This window comes from Nerophis ophidion, linkage group LG02, assembly GCF_033978795.1.
Source record: "Nerophis ophidion isolate RoL-2023_Sa linkage group LG02, RoL_Noph_v1.0, whole genome shotgun sequence".
NCBI classification, from domain to species: domain Eukaryota; kingdom Metazoa; phylum Chordata; class Actinopteri; order Syngnathiformes; family Syngnathidae; genus Nerophis; species Nerophis ophidion.
In genome coordinates this window covers 47,487,681-47,503,258 of record NC_084612.1, presented here as the reverse complement: position 1 = coordinate 47,503,258, position 15,578 = coordinate 47,487,681, and the positions used below count along the sequence as shown (strand labels likewise).

The following is a 15,578-nucleotide window of genomic DNA, read 5'->3' as shown; positions in this document are numbered from 1 at the left end:
GTCACCATGGTAGCTTATCAGTTTTCACCTGTTTCTCACGGCCCTGCACACCTGTCCTCACTAATCACCTACCTTATATAAGCCTGCATCTTTTGTTGTTCAGTCTGGGATCCAAATTTGCTTTCACGCAACAAGTTACGCCTGCACTCTGTCATCGTATGTATATTTACGCTAGCTTTTCACGCTCAGCCATTTGTTTATTCCAGCTCTCATGCTGTATGTTTTGTTTTACTCTTTAATGTGTCTATGTGCCAGTTTAGTTCTCATTTTTGTATATCCTAGCTTTTATGCTAGCGTCTTTGGTTTGCCTTTCATTAGCACCAGTGTTTTGTTTCATAGATCCTTTTCGTTAAATAAATTGTTTATATCTTACCTTTGCTGTGTTCACTTGTTGACGCATCCATGATGCCGAAGAGGCGTAACAGTTGGATCCCAGCAAGTAAAAATAATTCCTTCGCGTCGAACACAAGGAAGGACGCCTTCGATGAAGACGCGTGGTTGGAGCTCATGGCGTGGGAAAAGGAGAGACTCCGTTGTAGGCCAGAGGTGTCCTCCGAAGCCGCACGCGCTGCCCCGAAGAGGCGTGGAGTCTAATGGAGGTTTCCCCCTCACGGCAGTAACGCTCCTACTCCACTTCATCCTTCCCATGGACACAGCCAACTTCACTCCGACCAGGATTCACCCTTCATGACCGGTAATCGTTTTGGTTAATTTCCCAAACACTCCTTCAACCGCCATGACACCTTCACAGACTGCCATAGTGACGACATTTGGGGAACGCCCCCCGGTGACTCAATACCGCCCCCTGTCGATTTTTATATTGTTGACTCTTATTCTCAACCTGTTTCAAATATTGACTATGATTTTTTGGACTCTATAGACAAAATTAAGTTCTATACAGATGTTATTTCTAGATGCAAACTAAGGCAACACGAGCTACCTACTTTTCTTCCTCCACCTCTTAAGCCCAATTCCCCGCCCAAGTCTGGGGTTTTTTCTCCTTTTTCAAAAGGACATGTTGGTCAATTTAAAGGGGAGGAGTCTGCCCACCTCCAAACCTCCCACCACCCTCCCTTAAGGTCAGTCCCTGACCATAGGGAACGGGTCTGGGATCCCCGTCTGGAGGGAGGGGCTAAGGCCTATAGCTGTGGTGGGGAAGTAGCTCAGATGCTAACTGTCAAACCGCAACCTCCTATGAGGCCACCTCCACCGATATTCCGCTTAGCTCCTCCTAGTAGACCTCCTCCACCTGTGTTTCCCCCGGTCAAGCCACTAAGGCCACCTAGACCTCCTCCGCCACCGGTGTTCAAGCCTAGTCCCAGTCCTGGTCCGACTTCTGGCCAACATTGTAGATCAACTCGTAGACTGACGCGTAGTCCGAGTTCAGGTCCAAGTTCTGGTCCGAGTCCTGGTCCAAGTCTTGGTACTAGTCCTTGTCATAGTCCCTGTTCTAGTTCCATCCCAACCCTGGTTTTCATACCAGCACATGACTCTAACCTGGTTTTCATACCAGCACCCGACTCTAACTTGGTTTTTACACCAGCAATCGACTCTAGCCTGGTTCTCACGCCAGCACCAAGTCCTCGCCTGGTTTTCGCATCAGCCTCAATGCTAGAGCCCACTCCAGCACCAGTTCCTAAGCTGGAGCCCACTCCAGCTCCAACTTCAGGGCTGGAGCATACACCTGCGTCTACGACAGGGCTGGAGCCCACTCCAGTACCAGCTCCTCGACAAGTGCCGGTACCAGCACCGCGCCGGTACCAGCACCACGCCGCCAAGCGCCGGTACCAGCACCACGCCGCCAAGCGCCGGTACCAGCTCCACGCCGGTACCAGCTCCACGCCGCCAAGCACCGGTACCAGCTCCACGCCGCCAAGCACCGCCGACAACGGGGCTGGAACCCACACCAGCGTCTACGACGGGGCTGGAGCCCAAATCAGCGCAGACGTTGGGGCTGGAGCCCACGCCTGCACCACCGACGACTCCTGCGGCTTCCACGCCACCAATGACGACTCCTGCGGTTTCCACACCTCCGACGACTCCTGCGGCTTCCACGCCGCCAATGACGCCTTCTTCGGCTGCAGCACCCGCATCATCCTCGCCAGCTGCACTCGGGCCTGCTTTGGCTGCAGTCTCCGCACCCTCGTCTACTGCTTCCAAGCCTGCAATGGCTTCGGTGCTGAAGCGTCATCCTCCACGTCTACCAAGGGTGTGGCCTCTGCGAGGTCGTCCGCCTCGCCGGGCACCTCATACTGCAAGTCGGCCACTGATGTGGCCTTTTCGAGGTCGCCCGCCAAAACCTTTTTGGCAACGGCGTTCCATCCGCCGCCGCCACATGACTTGTCCACGGTGGATTCGGGGGCACGCGACCTGGCGACCCTCCACCCTGGCCTCCCTCCAACCTCCCTTAGTGTGTGGACTTTCTGGTTTTGGGGAGGGGTTCAAGTTTTTTCTTATTGTTTTGAGACATCTGGTATTTGTCCATTTTGGGGGGGGAATACTGTTGAGATCCGCTTTTTGGATCCTCCACGTATTATTTTTTGCTGTTCCATTTTTATTTTCACTCTCCATCTGATCCTATTATTTCCTGTTTAAGTCGGTCACCATGGTAGCTTATCAGTTTTCACCTGTTTCTCACGGCCCTGCACACCTGTCCTCACTAATCACTTACCTTATATAAGCCTGCATCTTTTGTTGTTCAGTCTGGGATCCAAATTTTCTTTCACGCAACGAGTTACGCCTGCACTCTGTCATCGTATGTATATTCTCGCTAGCTTTTCACGCTCAGCCATTTGTTTATTCCAGCTCTCATGCTGTATGTTTTGTTTTACTCTTTAATGTGTCTATGTGCCAGTTTAGTTCTCATTTTTGTATATCCTAGCTTTTATGCGAGCGTCTTTGGTTTGCCTTTCATTAGCACCAGTGTTTTGTTTCATAGATCCTTTTCGTTAAATAAATTGTTTATATCTTACCTTTGCTGTGTTCACTTGTTGACGCATCCACGAGGGAATCGAACCCGGCATCACAATGCCGAACAGGCGTAACATATTCCTTCTTTTTCTGCCATGACAAGTTTAACGTCTTCAATAAACTAGATGAGGCAGGAATTGCGTGTGAATGCTCCAATGCTGAAGTTGAACTGAAATTCTGCAATTTTTTTTAGAATTGTTGAAGTAGAGCCCACAATTCCCGAACAGGCTGAATATTTTGAAGTCGGAACAGTTTGAATCAGATGAAACATGTGGGGGTTGTGGAACTTTGAAGAATGTCCCATTCATTTTAATGGGAATTTCCAGACATTTTTGGAATTTCTGGGAAAAGTAGGAAAACATTTTTGGAAAATGGTAAAAAAACAAAAAAAAAACTTGACTGGTCTGAATGAGTATAAATGGTTGGTGTTGGGATTTTTCAAAGAGAAATGTTGAAGTAGTAACATGTTGAAATGAGGAATTGAGAAAACCGGGAATTTTTCCAGTTCAAAAATCAGGAAGGAGTAGTCGCCAGTTTATGGAAATGTTTTCCATTCAAAATTAACTACCCATTTTTCAAACTTCCACAAGTCCCACATCAACCTGTTGAAACCATTCCACCTTCAACAAATATCACTCATACTGGAAATTCAAACAACCTTTTTTTCCACATTCATCGCATTTCTCGGAATTCTTGTTTTTATCCAACCTTATTTCCAACCTTTTTTAGTGTGACTACTCCTTTCATATTTTTCAACTCACTTCAAGCGTTCCACTGTCAAAACATTCCTCTTAGTCAGGACTAAAAAACAAGTTGGTTTAATAACTTGAAAAATTCCCGTTTTTCCCGCAATTGCGTAATACCATTTTTTTTCAATTAAGAAACTGTTACTACTTCAACATTTCTTGACCATTTAAACAATTTCAACACCAACTAATTCAGCTCATTTAAGACAAATTTCACTTTTCCCAAAATCCCGGAATTTCCAGGAAGTTCCCATTGAAATGAATGGGAGATTTTCCAAAGTTCCACAACTTCAATATTTTTCATCTGATTGAAACTGTTTCCAACTTCAAAATATTCAGCCTGTTCAGGAATTGTGTGCTCTACTTCAACAAGAATTTGAAAATTCTCGGATTTTCCTGAATTCCCAGTTTTTATGAACATTTTCCCCATTCAAAATTAAAATGGCCATTTTTTAACTTCCACAATTCCCACATTTTTCATTCTATTCAAACCGTTCCAACTCCAAAATATTCAGCGTGTTTAGGAATTGTGTGCCATTTCAACAATTATTTAAAAAAAATTCTGGATTTCCAAGAATTTCCAGTATTCAGGGATATTTTCTCCATACAAAATAAATTATCAATTTTTCAAACTTCCAAAATTCCCACATTTTTCAACCGATTCAAACCATTCCACCTTCAACATATTCCACTCATCCTGGAAATTCAAACAACCTTATTTCAACGTTCAATACATTTCCAGGAATTCCTTTTTTTTTCTAACCTTATTTCCAACCCTTTTTAATGTGATGACTTGTTGTGATACGCTTCTCGGATCACATTCTTATTTTGGTTTTTGAGTCGTTTTGTGTTTTTTGATTGTTTTGGACTCTTCCAGTTCCCAGTTGTTCACTTCCTTGTTTGTCCCGTCACCATGGTTTCGTATTAGTTCCACCTGCTACTTGTTTTTGACGCACACCTGTGGTAATTTATGACTTCCCTATTTAAGCCTGCCTTCACCCTTTGTTCAGGCTGGATCTTTTGTTTGCGGTAAGCAACTTTCACGTGGGTATCTTCCAATGTCTAGTTCTTGTGCTATGTTTCACCTTAGCTTCCCGTGCGCTCGGCACGCTAGCTTTTGGACTCTTGATTCCCTGCTAGTTTAGCTTTAGCTTCCCGTGCGTTCGGCACGCATTTTTCTTTTGTTCATTTTGTCTTCTTTGTCCCAGTGTAATCATCCTTTTTGTATTAAACTCAAGCGCTTACCTGCCATTCTTGTCCGATCTAGTCCTCTTGCATCTTGGGGTGACAAAACACGCATCACTATGCGTGCACCATGTGACAATGACTACTCTCACATTTTTCAACCCACTTCATCCGTTCTACTGTCCAAACATTCCTCTTAGTCAGGACAAAAAAACAAGAAGACTTAAGAACTTGAAAAATTCCCGGTTTTCCAGAAATTGCGTAATACCATTTCTCAATTAAGAAACTGTTACTACTTCAACATTTCTTGAGTCATTTAAACAATTCCAACACCAACCAATTCAGCTCATGTAAGACAGTAATGATCCCAAAAAATGTCGCTTTTCCCAATGTTCCCAATTTTCCAGGAAGTTCCTATTGAAATAAATGAGAGATTTTTCAAAGTTCCCCAATTCCCACATTTTTCAACCTATGCAAACCGTTTCCGACTTCAAAATATTCAGCCTGTTCAGGAATTGTGTGCTCTACTTCAACAATTATTTTTTTTCAATCCCGGATTTTCCAGAATTCTCAGTTATTAGGGACTTTTACCCCATTCAAAATGAAATGTCCATTTTTTAACTTCCACATTTTTCATCCGATTCAAACCATTCCAACTCTAAAATATTCAGCCTGCTCAGGAATTGTGTGCCATTTTCAACAATTATGAAACAAATTCCTTGATTTCTAAGAAATTCAAGTTTTCAGGGACATTTTCACCATTGAATATGAATTATACATTTTTCAAACTTCCACAATTCCCACATTGTAAAACCAATTCAAACCATTACACCTTCAACACATTCAACTCATCCTGGAAATTCAAACTTTTATTTTCCACATTCAACACATATCCAGGAATTCCTCTTTTTTTCCTACCTTATTTCCAACCTTTTTTTAGTGGGACTACTCCTTTCACATTTTTCAACCCACTTCAACCGTTCCACTGTCCAAACATTCCGCTTAGTCAGGACAAAAACAAACAGTGGGTTTAGGAACCAGAAAAATTCCCGGTTTTCCGGAAATACCGTAATACCATTTTTCAATTAAAAAAGAGTTACTACTTCAACATTTCTTGACCGATTTAAACAATTCCAACACCAACCAATTTAGCTCATTCAGGAAATACATGCTCCTAATCATTTTCCAAAAATTCCCAAATTTCCGGGAAGTTCCCATTGAAATAAATGGGACATTTTTCCAAGTTGCACAATTCCCACATTTTCAACTTATTCAAACCATTCCAACAGCAACACATTCCACTCATCCTGGACATTCAAACTAACATGTTCCCAAGTTTCAAACCAAATTCCGGTTTTCCTGGAAATTCAAACTCTCCAACATTCAAACCATTCCAACATTCCCGTTAAAACATTTAAATGATTGCAACATTTAAACAATGTCTATATTCCTCCTAACAATTAAAAAAAAATTCCGGCTTTTTCCGAAAGTCGCAAATTTTCTGGAAATTCCCATTGAAATGATGGGACATTTTTTAACTTCCACAATCCCCACATTTTTTATCCGATACAAACCGTTCCAACACCAAAAATATTCAGCCTGTTCAGGAATTTTGTGGTCTTTTTCAACAATTTAAACAAATTCCCGGATTTCCAAACATTCCTAATTTTTAGGGACATTTTCCCCATTTAAAATGAATTACCCATTTTTCAAACTTCCGCAATTCCCAAATTTGTCAATCGATTAAAACCATTCCACCTTCAACACATTCAAATCATCCTGGAAATTAAAACTAACATTTTTCAACATTCAACACATTTCCAGGAATTCCTGTTTTTCTCTAACTTTATTTCCAACCTTTTTTTAGTGTGACTACTCCTTTCACATTTTTCATCCCACTTCAACTGTCCCACTGTCCAAACATTACTCTTAGTCAGTTGGTTTAAGAACTTGAAAATTCCCGGTTTTTCAGAAATTGTGTAATTCCATTTTTCAATTAAAAAAAATATTACTACTTCAATATTTCATGACCGATTTAAAAAAAATCCAACACTAAGTCATCTCATTCAAGACATTAATGCCCCTAAAAATTTAACTTTTTCCAAAATTCCCAAATTTCCAGGAAGTTTCCCTTGAAATGAACGGGACATTTTTCCAAGTTGCACAATTTCCACATTTTTCAACCTATTCAAACCATTCCAACATTAACACGTTCCGCTCATCCTGGACATTCAAACTAACACTTCCTCAAATTCAAACTCTTCAACATTCAAACCATTCCAACATTCAAACTATTCTTACATTCAGACTGCATTTTGTCAGCATTTGAGTTCTACTTCAGCATTGGAGTTTCAGGAATTGCCTCATCCTTTATGTCATTATTATACTTCTGCTTAATGCCACTATGACCCACAATTAAAAATAATTATCACAGATTGATTAACACTATTCAATAAACAGTATGGTAAAGTTTAAAAGATTGGGAGTGTGATTATTAATAAAGATACAATAACACAACAAGTAATAGATTCATATAATACAATTACTTCAAAGCTGTACCTCAAATATTACGAGTATATGACAAATTATTTATTAGTGATACGGTAGAAAAGGTGAAGTATTCCTTTTGACCACCAGAGGGCACCATTACTAAACAACTAGTAAAGGAGCTAAACCAGTACAGTACTTATAAACATGCCAGTGGTTTCATTTTGAGTTTCAGGTTTAAAACATACAGTAAAAGTATTAAAAGTGACAGTTTAATGTCATATTAGAAATTATTTATGCAAGCACATGTCCAGTATTTACTGATTCTGTTAAAGTCACAGTGCCTCACCATCAGAGACACACAGTCCTCACAAGCCCAGCCCACTGCTCGGTCCTACCACAGTATCCCCCTGGACCACCCAGACCTGATGCAGTCTGTCTCACTATCACTCCAGGATCTGATGGCCTCCACCAAGGACAACCGCACCTCAGACCTTTGTTCTTTAACATCGAGGAGGATTTTCTAAGTCTGGTGGGACAAAAGTTAGAGATGTCTCAGAACCGGGACCGTCCACACGTCACAAAGTCCAACTTGGACTCGTCTTTGTCGTCCGCCACCAAGGACAGCCTTATGGTAAGTTTTTATCCAGGAGAGAAGATGTCAAACATGAAGTGGTTATGAAATGATCTGTGATCTGATCTGTGGGACGGTCAGCTCCTACAGGACTACACAAGAACTGTTCTTCAAAGGTCTGTGGTTCTGGCACTTATTGTCGGTTTTAAAGACCTCTGTACTTATTTACCCGCACAAAAGGTTCCTCATGTCTTCTTATTCAGATACTTTTTTGAATGGTCTTGTAATCAGACCATGTTTGGACTGTCATCTGCAGTCTTCTTTAGAAGGATCGCCTGACCGCTGTGCTGCGTTGCCTAGCAGCTGTTTTTATGGGTGTGGACAACCAGGCAGATCTGTCAAGTCTACCTGGTGGGGTTGATGGTTAATGGAGGAGGGATTCCTAAGTATGCTCTTTGGGTTGCTTCCTTAGTTCAATCGCCTCTTTAATTCATCGTTTCAATGTGTTACTTTCTGTGTCGATGGTTTTGCCGTTGTCCCGGTCCATGATGTGGTTATTTATTTTGCACTGATCTGATATGGCTGACTTTAAGATTCCCTGTTCAGATTGTTGTTTTAGGCTTCCTATAAAACTTCCAGTTGTCTCTGTCTCACATTTTTTCTGATGTTCTTACATTCTTCTGTTGAATGTCCTCCCTGTTTCTCTCAAGCATGATTTTTGTCGTAGATGACATTGCATTTCTTGTCTTGTTCTATTGTGTCAATGTTGACATATTTTGTGGTCCCCTTTATTTGGAAAATTGCCGAAAATTATCAAAATACATTTTGGTACCCTAGTAGCCGATAACAACGGCAAAAAAAAAAACTATAACAATAACAACAACATCAAACACACTTCTCATTCAACTCCCCTTTCCACCTGGTAAATAAGAAAGCATATTTTATGTGTGAAAAAAAAACAAAAAACACAACTTGTTAGATAAACAAAGTATGCACCAAACAGGGAATAGCAATTCACTCGCTAAACCTAAATATTTTCAAATTAAACTCAATGTAATTGCTTTAACAGTGTATAGTCCTCCCAGATCACTGAAAAACTGAACAATATGTGACAAAAATAATTTTAAATCGCCAGCATTCTTCATTTTAGTTTTATCTCCACTCACATGTCGTGAAACTGCTGTCTTTGAATGGCAAAAACAGTTTGTTTTTGTTTTATTTTGAAACCCAAATAGCTGTGTAGGATATGCCTTTAATGTGATTCTCTGATTGTGGACGTCTAAAATCATCCATCCATCCATTTTCTACCGCTTAGTCCCTTTCGGGGTCGCGGGGGGCGCTGGCGCCTATCTCAGCTACAATCGGGCGGAAGGCGGGGTACACCCTGGACAAGTCGCCACCTCATCGCAGGGCCAACACAGATAGACAGACAACATTCACACTCACATTCACACACTAGGGCCAATTTAGTGTTGCCAATCAACCTATCCCCAGGTGCATGTCTTTGGAAGTGGGAGGAAGCCGGAGTACCCGGAGGGAACCCACGCATCAGCGTGTCCTCATTCATTCACTCATTGTGTCAACAGAGTGAAACTGTATCTTAAAAACCTTTGACAGGTCAACTTAATTCGTCAGACTGGATATTTACTTTTTACTGGTTGTCCTTTGTTATTTATACATTTAATTTGCTCTTTATTATTATGTCCCATCGAACAGAAGTATGTCCATTCAGCGAGTCTTTTTTGTTGGTCCATATCTGGAAAAAGTATATATTTGAGATGTGATTTTGTTGTCGTTTGACTTTATCTTTAAGTACATGTTGTTCTAAAAATACTGTTAGCATGTCATTTTTTACAGAAAGTGTTTTTATTTTTAAGATTAATTAATTCAATCAATGAATGAATTTAAGCAATGATGAATGAATGGATGAATTCAACCAATGAGTTGACTAAAGTTTGTCTTAAAACGTGTTTGTCCTCACATTGTAGTAGTTTTCGTCACTTCATGCTCATAGACTTAGCTTGGACGAAACAGTTTTTCGTTTTTATTTTTAATGAATGAATGAACTAATTAATAAATTCAACAAATCAGGTGACTGAAGTTTTTCCTAAAACATGTTTATCCTCACATTGGAGTAGTTTTCATCACTTCATGCTCAGAGACTGAGCTTGGATGAAACGTTTTTTTTTCGCTTTTATTTTGAATGAATTAATGAATTCAACCAATCAGTTGACATAATTTTGTCCTATAACATGTTTGTTCTCACATTGGAATAGCTTTCATCACTTCATGCTCATAGACTGAGCTTAGATGAAAACGTTTTTATTTTTAATGAATGAATGAATGAAGTAATTAATGAATTTAACCAATCAGTTGACATAATTTTGTCCTATAATATGTTTGTCCTCACATTGGAATAGCTTTCATCACTTCATGCTCATAGACTGAGCTTGGATGAAAACGTTTTTCGTTTTTATTTTGAATGAATGAATGAATGAATGAATAAATTAATAAATGAATGAATGAATGAATTCAACTAATCAGTTGACTGGAGTTTGTCTTGAAACACGGTTGTCCTCAAATTGGAGTAATTTTCATCACTTCATGCTCTCATAGACTGAGTTTGGACGAAATAGTTTTTCCTTTTTTGAATGAATGAATGAATGAATGAATGAAATAATTAATTAATAAATTCAACCAATCAGTTGACTGGAGTTTGTCCTAAAACACATTTTTCCTCACATTGGAGTAGTTTTCATCACTTAATGCTCATTGACTGAGCTTGGACGAAACAGTTTTTCTTTTTATTTTAAATGAATAAAGGAATGAATGAAACAATGAATAAATTCAACCAACCAGGTGACGCGTTTTTCTTCACCTTGGAGTAGTTTTCATCTCTTCATGCTCATAGACTGAGCTTGGATGAAATGTTTTTTTCCCGTATTTATTTTGAATGAATGAATGAATGAAAACCAATCAATTGAAAGAAGTTTGTCTTAAAACATGTTTGTCCCCACATTGGAGTAGTTTTCATCACTTCATGCTCTCATAGACTGAGCTTTGACGAAACGGTTTTTCGTTTTTATTTTAAATAAATGAATGAATGAATGAATGTATTAATTAATAAATGAAAGAATGCATTCAACCAAAAAATTGAATGAAGTTTGTCTAAAAAAAATGTTTTCCTCACATTGGAGAAGTGTTAATCACTTCATGCTCTCAAAGACTGAGCTTGGACTAAACAGTTTTTCGTTTTTATTTTGAATGAATGAATAAATGAATTCAGCCAATCAGTTGACTGACGTTTGTCCTAAAACATGTTTGTCCTCACATTGGAGTAGTTTTCATCACTTTATGCTCATAGACTGAGCTTAGACAGATCTAGTCTGAGTGCCAAAATGTCCATTAACAAATGTCAACCATAGAATCGAATTGTGCATACACTGTATCCAATCTTACCAAATGTTTTTTTTTTTAATATATCGTTATTGAACAGCATAACCCATGTATCTAGAATTAGGGCTGTCCCCATCTGATATTGGTATTAAATATCGGTCTGATATGAAACAAGTATTGCAGTATATCAGTTTGAATCCAAATTGTTTGACACAAGAGTGTTTACAATATTGGACAGCCTCTAACAGCTAAATGTCCTCAATAACCACACAAGGTTGTTTTTTTTATATTTTAGTGAAGTAATTTACAAAAGGCAAGCATTGTAGGAGCTCGCAGCTACACAACAGCTAAGCACACAATAGCACACATACATAATAAGTGAGTTAATTGAACAACATTGTCAATATCTGTCAATATAAACAAGTATCAGATAAGTATACTTATACATATTCAAAGTCTCCAATTCGTAAAACGTCTAGTAACAAACGTGTCCGCATCATTCTAGTCATGAGCTTAAATGTATTAGAAAAAAACAAATACCAATCCAATTTAACATAGAGAGAGCATACATCCATTCCAGATGGTTAATAATAAACGTTGGGGATTTTCCACACCTGGAATTGTTATGAGTAACTTCCCTTGATCAAACCTTTTCTAATGTTCCTCACTCCAAAATGATAAAAGTATGGGCCATTACTCAAAGCTTCAATACTGCTATCCAATTAGAGGTTCTGTTTTGAGGCCTGTTTTTACCCCGTACAGAGCTCCACACTGTGCTACTCGGGACTGTGTCATCCTCCAGAAATGTCACTTTAGAAAGGGAGGGGAGGTGATGAGGAGTTCTTGGATCTGCCGGTGGGAACCCACTGGCAGTGCTAATGCGTGTTTATCTCAGGGGGGAAAGTCACTTTTTCCACTGAGGAAGAGTCAGGTCAGCGGTCAAGTGGTCCCGGCGGGAGGGAGAGTACTAGCTTGGAGCTCAGTCAGGGTTTACAGACCTCAGCCGGTCTGCCGAGTCTCGTAAATGTCTTAGGGAGGATGGAGGAATCTTTACCAGCTGTTTACCTTTCTGTGTTTGGACCTCAAAAAGTCAAACCGTTATCTCTTTGTGTTAGACGTCTTGAATGCTGACGTGTGCATTTGGGGCATACACCTCCGGCCAAGACACATCCATCCTCTTGTGTTGCCTTTTTTGGCGTTGTTTAGTCGACTCTCCCTCAGTTTATTTAGGGGACCGTTTCCTCCCACGTGGGCTGAGGAGCCTGGAACAACCTTTTCCTGCAGAAAAGACGTGCGTATGGACGTGGTCTGCAACCTTCCCTCTAGGGTGCACCCATTGCACATTTACGCATTGCTCACACCCTTTCTGCACACAACAAGTCTATGCTGCGCACTAGGGTTGTGCGGTATACCGGTACCGCGATACTAATGAATCATATTCGGTACTATACCGCCTCTAAAAAGTACTGGTTCCCCTTTTTTTAACAGGCATCACGGCGCATCGTCACGTGGTGACATTGCTGGTTTTAGGAGCAGATGAGCATGTTCGGCAGCGCACAAACACACAGTGCTTACAAGCAGACACAGTGTGTCGAAAGAAAAGGGAGAATGAATGCATTTTGGTGTAAAAAGTAAAGATAAAGGTGAATTTATAACACTGAAACATCTTCAGGAAGAGGTGCTTTAAGACATGGCTATCTGTGTTTTAGCTACTTCTAAATGACTAATCCTGGCCTCCATCCGTCATGATAGGAGGCGTGGCTTTTGAGAATGATGTTGCAACTGTTTCTCTCTGCTTGAAGGCCTAATAAAATCCACAAAAATCATAAAAATGCACTGACATCCAATAAAAGTCAAGATTTCTCGAAGAACAATGACTACCAACGCAAAGTCAGCAGCTGAAACGGCAGGAATTAAAGATTCCCTAAACTTTATGTCAAGGAAACTCAGTGAAGTGGTGGGACAGCAGAAGAAACTGACAGGGCTAATGGAGGAGATCAGGCAGCTAAAGACTTAGACTACAACTTCCCTTTATTGACATTCAAATTTGAACTTTGCAACAGATAAGAACAACATTTTGTTGCATTAGCTATCATCCAACAAAAAAATGAAGGGATTGAGCTCGTAAAATAAAAGGTGGATGACTTGGAACAGTATTCCAGAGCTGAGGACCTTGTGGTCACCGGCCTGGAGACCAGGCATCAGCATGATGAGGATGCACCATCTGAGGAGCTTGGCACCCTGGAGCAACAAGTGGTACGCTACGTGAAGAGTTAACATATTCCTCTGGAGAGTCAGCACATATCAGCATTTCACATTCTTCCAAATATGGACAAAAAAAAAAAAAAAAACCTGAATTCATCATCAAGTTTGCAAATAGAAAGTACAATGTGGAAATTCTGAAGGCAGCTACAAAACTTGAAGGCACTGGGGTTTATCTAAATGAAAAATGTGGGAATTGCTTGGACAGGCCGGATCCTCAAAAAGCAAAATAAAATCCAATCGACCTGGATCAGGAATGGATTTTTTTTTTTATCCGGACAAGCGGCCCACCAGAACAAGCCAAAGTGCCTGTGATGAGAAAATTGAAAGACCTGGATCAGTACAAATGAAAATAGTGAGTGCATTTTTCTTTTTTGCTTGATTATTGGATCTCCTCTAAGGAACTCATGACTCTTTCTTTCAAGACTGAAGCCCTTTCAAGTGTTGACTATACAGAAAGTGGCATATTTGATTTTGAGAATGAAGTGAATCCAGAGACTCATCCAGAGACTCATTCAGAGACTCATCCAGAGATTCAGCCAGAGACTCCAGAGGCACATTTGATTTTGAGAATGAAGTAGATCCAGAGACTCATCCAGAGACTCCGGAGGCACATTTGATTTTGAGAAAGAAATGGATCCAGAGACTCATCCATAGACTCATCCAGACTCCAGAGGCATATTAAATTTTGAGAATGAAGTCGATCCAGAGACTCAACCAGACTCATCCAGAGACTCATCCAGAGACTACAAAGGCACATTTGATTTTGAGAATAAGTGGATCCAGAGACTCATCCAGAAACTCCAGAGGCACATTTGATTTTGAGAATGAAGTGGATCCAGGCTCATCCAGAGACTCATCCAGAGATTCATCCAGAGACTCATCCAGAGACTCATCCAGAGACTCTAGAGGCACATTTGATTTTGAGAATGAAGTGGATCCAGAGACTCATCCAGAAACTCCAGAGGCACATTTGATTTTGACAATGAAATGGATCCAGAGACTCATCCAGAGACTCCAGAGGCATATTAAATTTTGAGAATGAAGTGGATCCAGGGACTCAACCAGACTCATCCAGAGACTCATCCAGAGACTACAGAGGCACATTTAATTTTGAGAATGAAGTGGATCCAGAGACTCAACCAAACTCATCCAGAGACTCGGGAAGCACATTTTATTTTGAAAATAAGTGGATCCAGAGACTCATCCAGAGACTCCAGAGGCACATTTGATTTTGACAATGAAGTGGATCCAGAGACTCATCCAGACTCTTCCAGAAACTCCAGAGGCACATTTGATTTTGAGAATGAAGTGGATCCAGACTCATCCAGAGACTCATCCCGGGACTCCAGAGGCACATTTGATTTTGAGAATGAAGTGGATCCAGAGACTCATCCAGAGACTCATCCAGGGACTCCAGAGGCACATATGATTTTGAGAATGAAGTGGATCCAGAGACTCATCCAGAGACTCCAGAGGCACATGTGATTTTGACAATGAAATGGATCCAGAGACTCATCCAGAGACTCAACCAGACTCATCCAGAGACTCCAGAGGCGCATTTGATTTTGAGAATGAATGGATCCAGAGACAACTATACAGTATTTCATCATATCAAGGATTCTTGCCAGTATTATACTGAGGAACAACTTGATGACGTACGCATAGAAAATACATTTGCTTTGATTCATTTTACTTGTAGAAGTCTACCAAAACACTTTTATAAAATCAAAATTGTTTTGTCCTATTGTCACTTGCAGAGACAATAGGACTGGAGGAGGGGTGGCCCTCTATATACAAGTTGTGCTCAGAAGTTTACATACCCAGGGAGAATTCATGATTTTTTGGCCATTCTTTAGAAAAAATGAATGATAACACAAAAACCTTTCTTCCACTCATGCTTAATGGTTGGATGAAGCTATGTTTTGGCAAACCACTGTGTTTACTCTTTTCAAATC

At 40.3% G+C, this 15,578-nt stretch overlaps 1 protein-coding gene across 1 annotated transcript in view; it reads left to right on the top strand.

Annotated features, from left to right (window-relative positions):
- Nucleotides 1-405: 405 nt before the first annotated feature.
- Nucleotides 406-15,578, top strand: part of LOC133548248 (uncharacterized) — a 30,159-nt gene continuing 14,986 nt past the window's right edge. Inside the window, exons 1-3 of the mRNA XM_061893567.1 lie at nucleotides 406-535; nucleotides 2,162-2,349; nucleotides 7,744-8,022. Of these exons, the coding sequence (XP_061749551.1) occupies nucleotides 406-535; nucleotides 2,162-2,349; nucleotides 7,744-8,022 (597 nt within the window). The remainder of the gene's footprint in view (nucleotides 536-2,161; nucleotides 2,350-7,743; nucleotides 8,023-15,578) is intronic.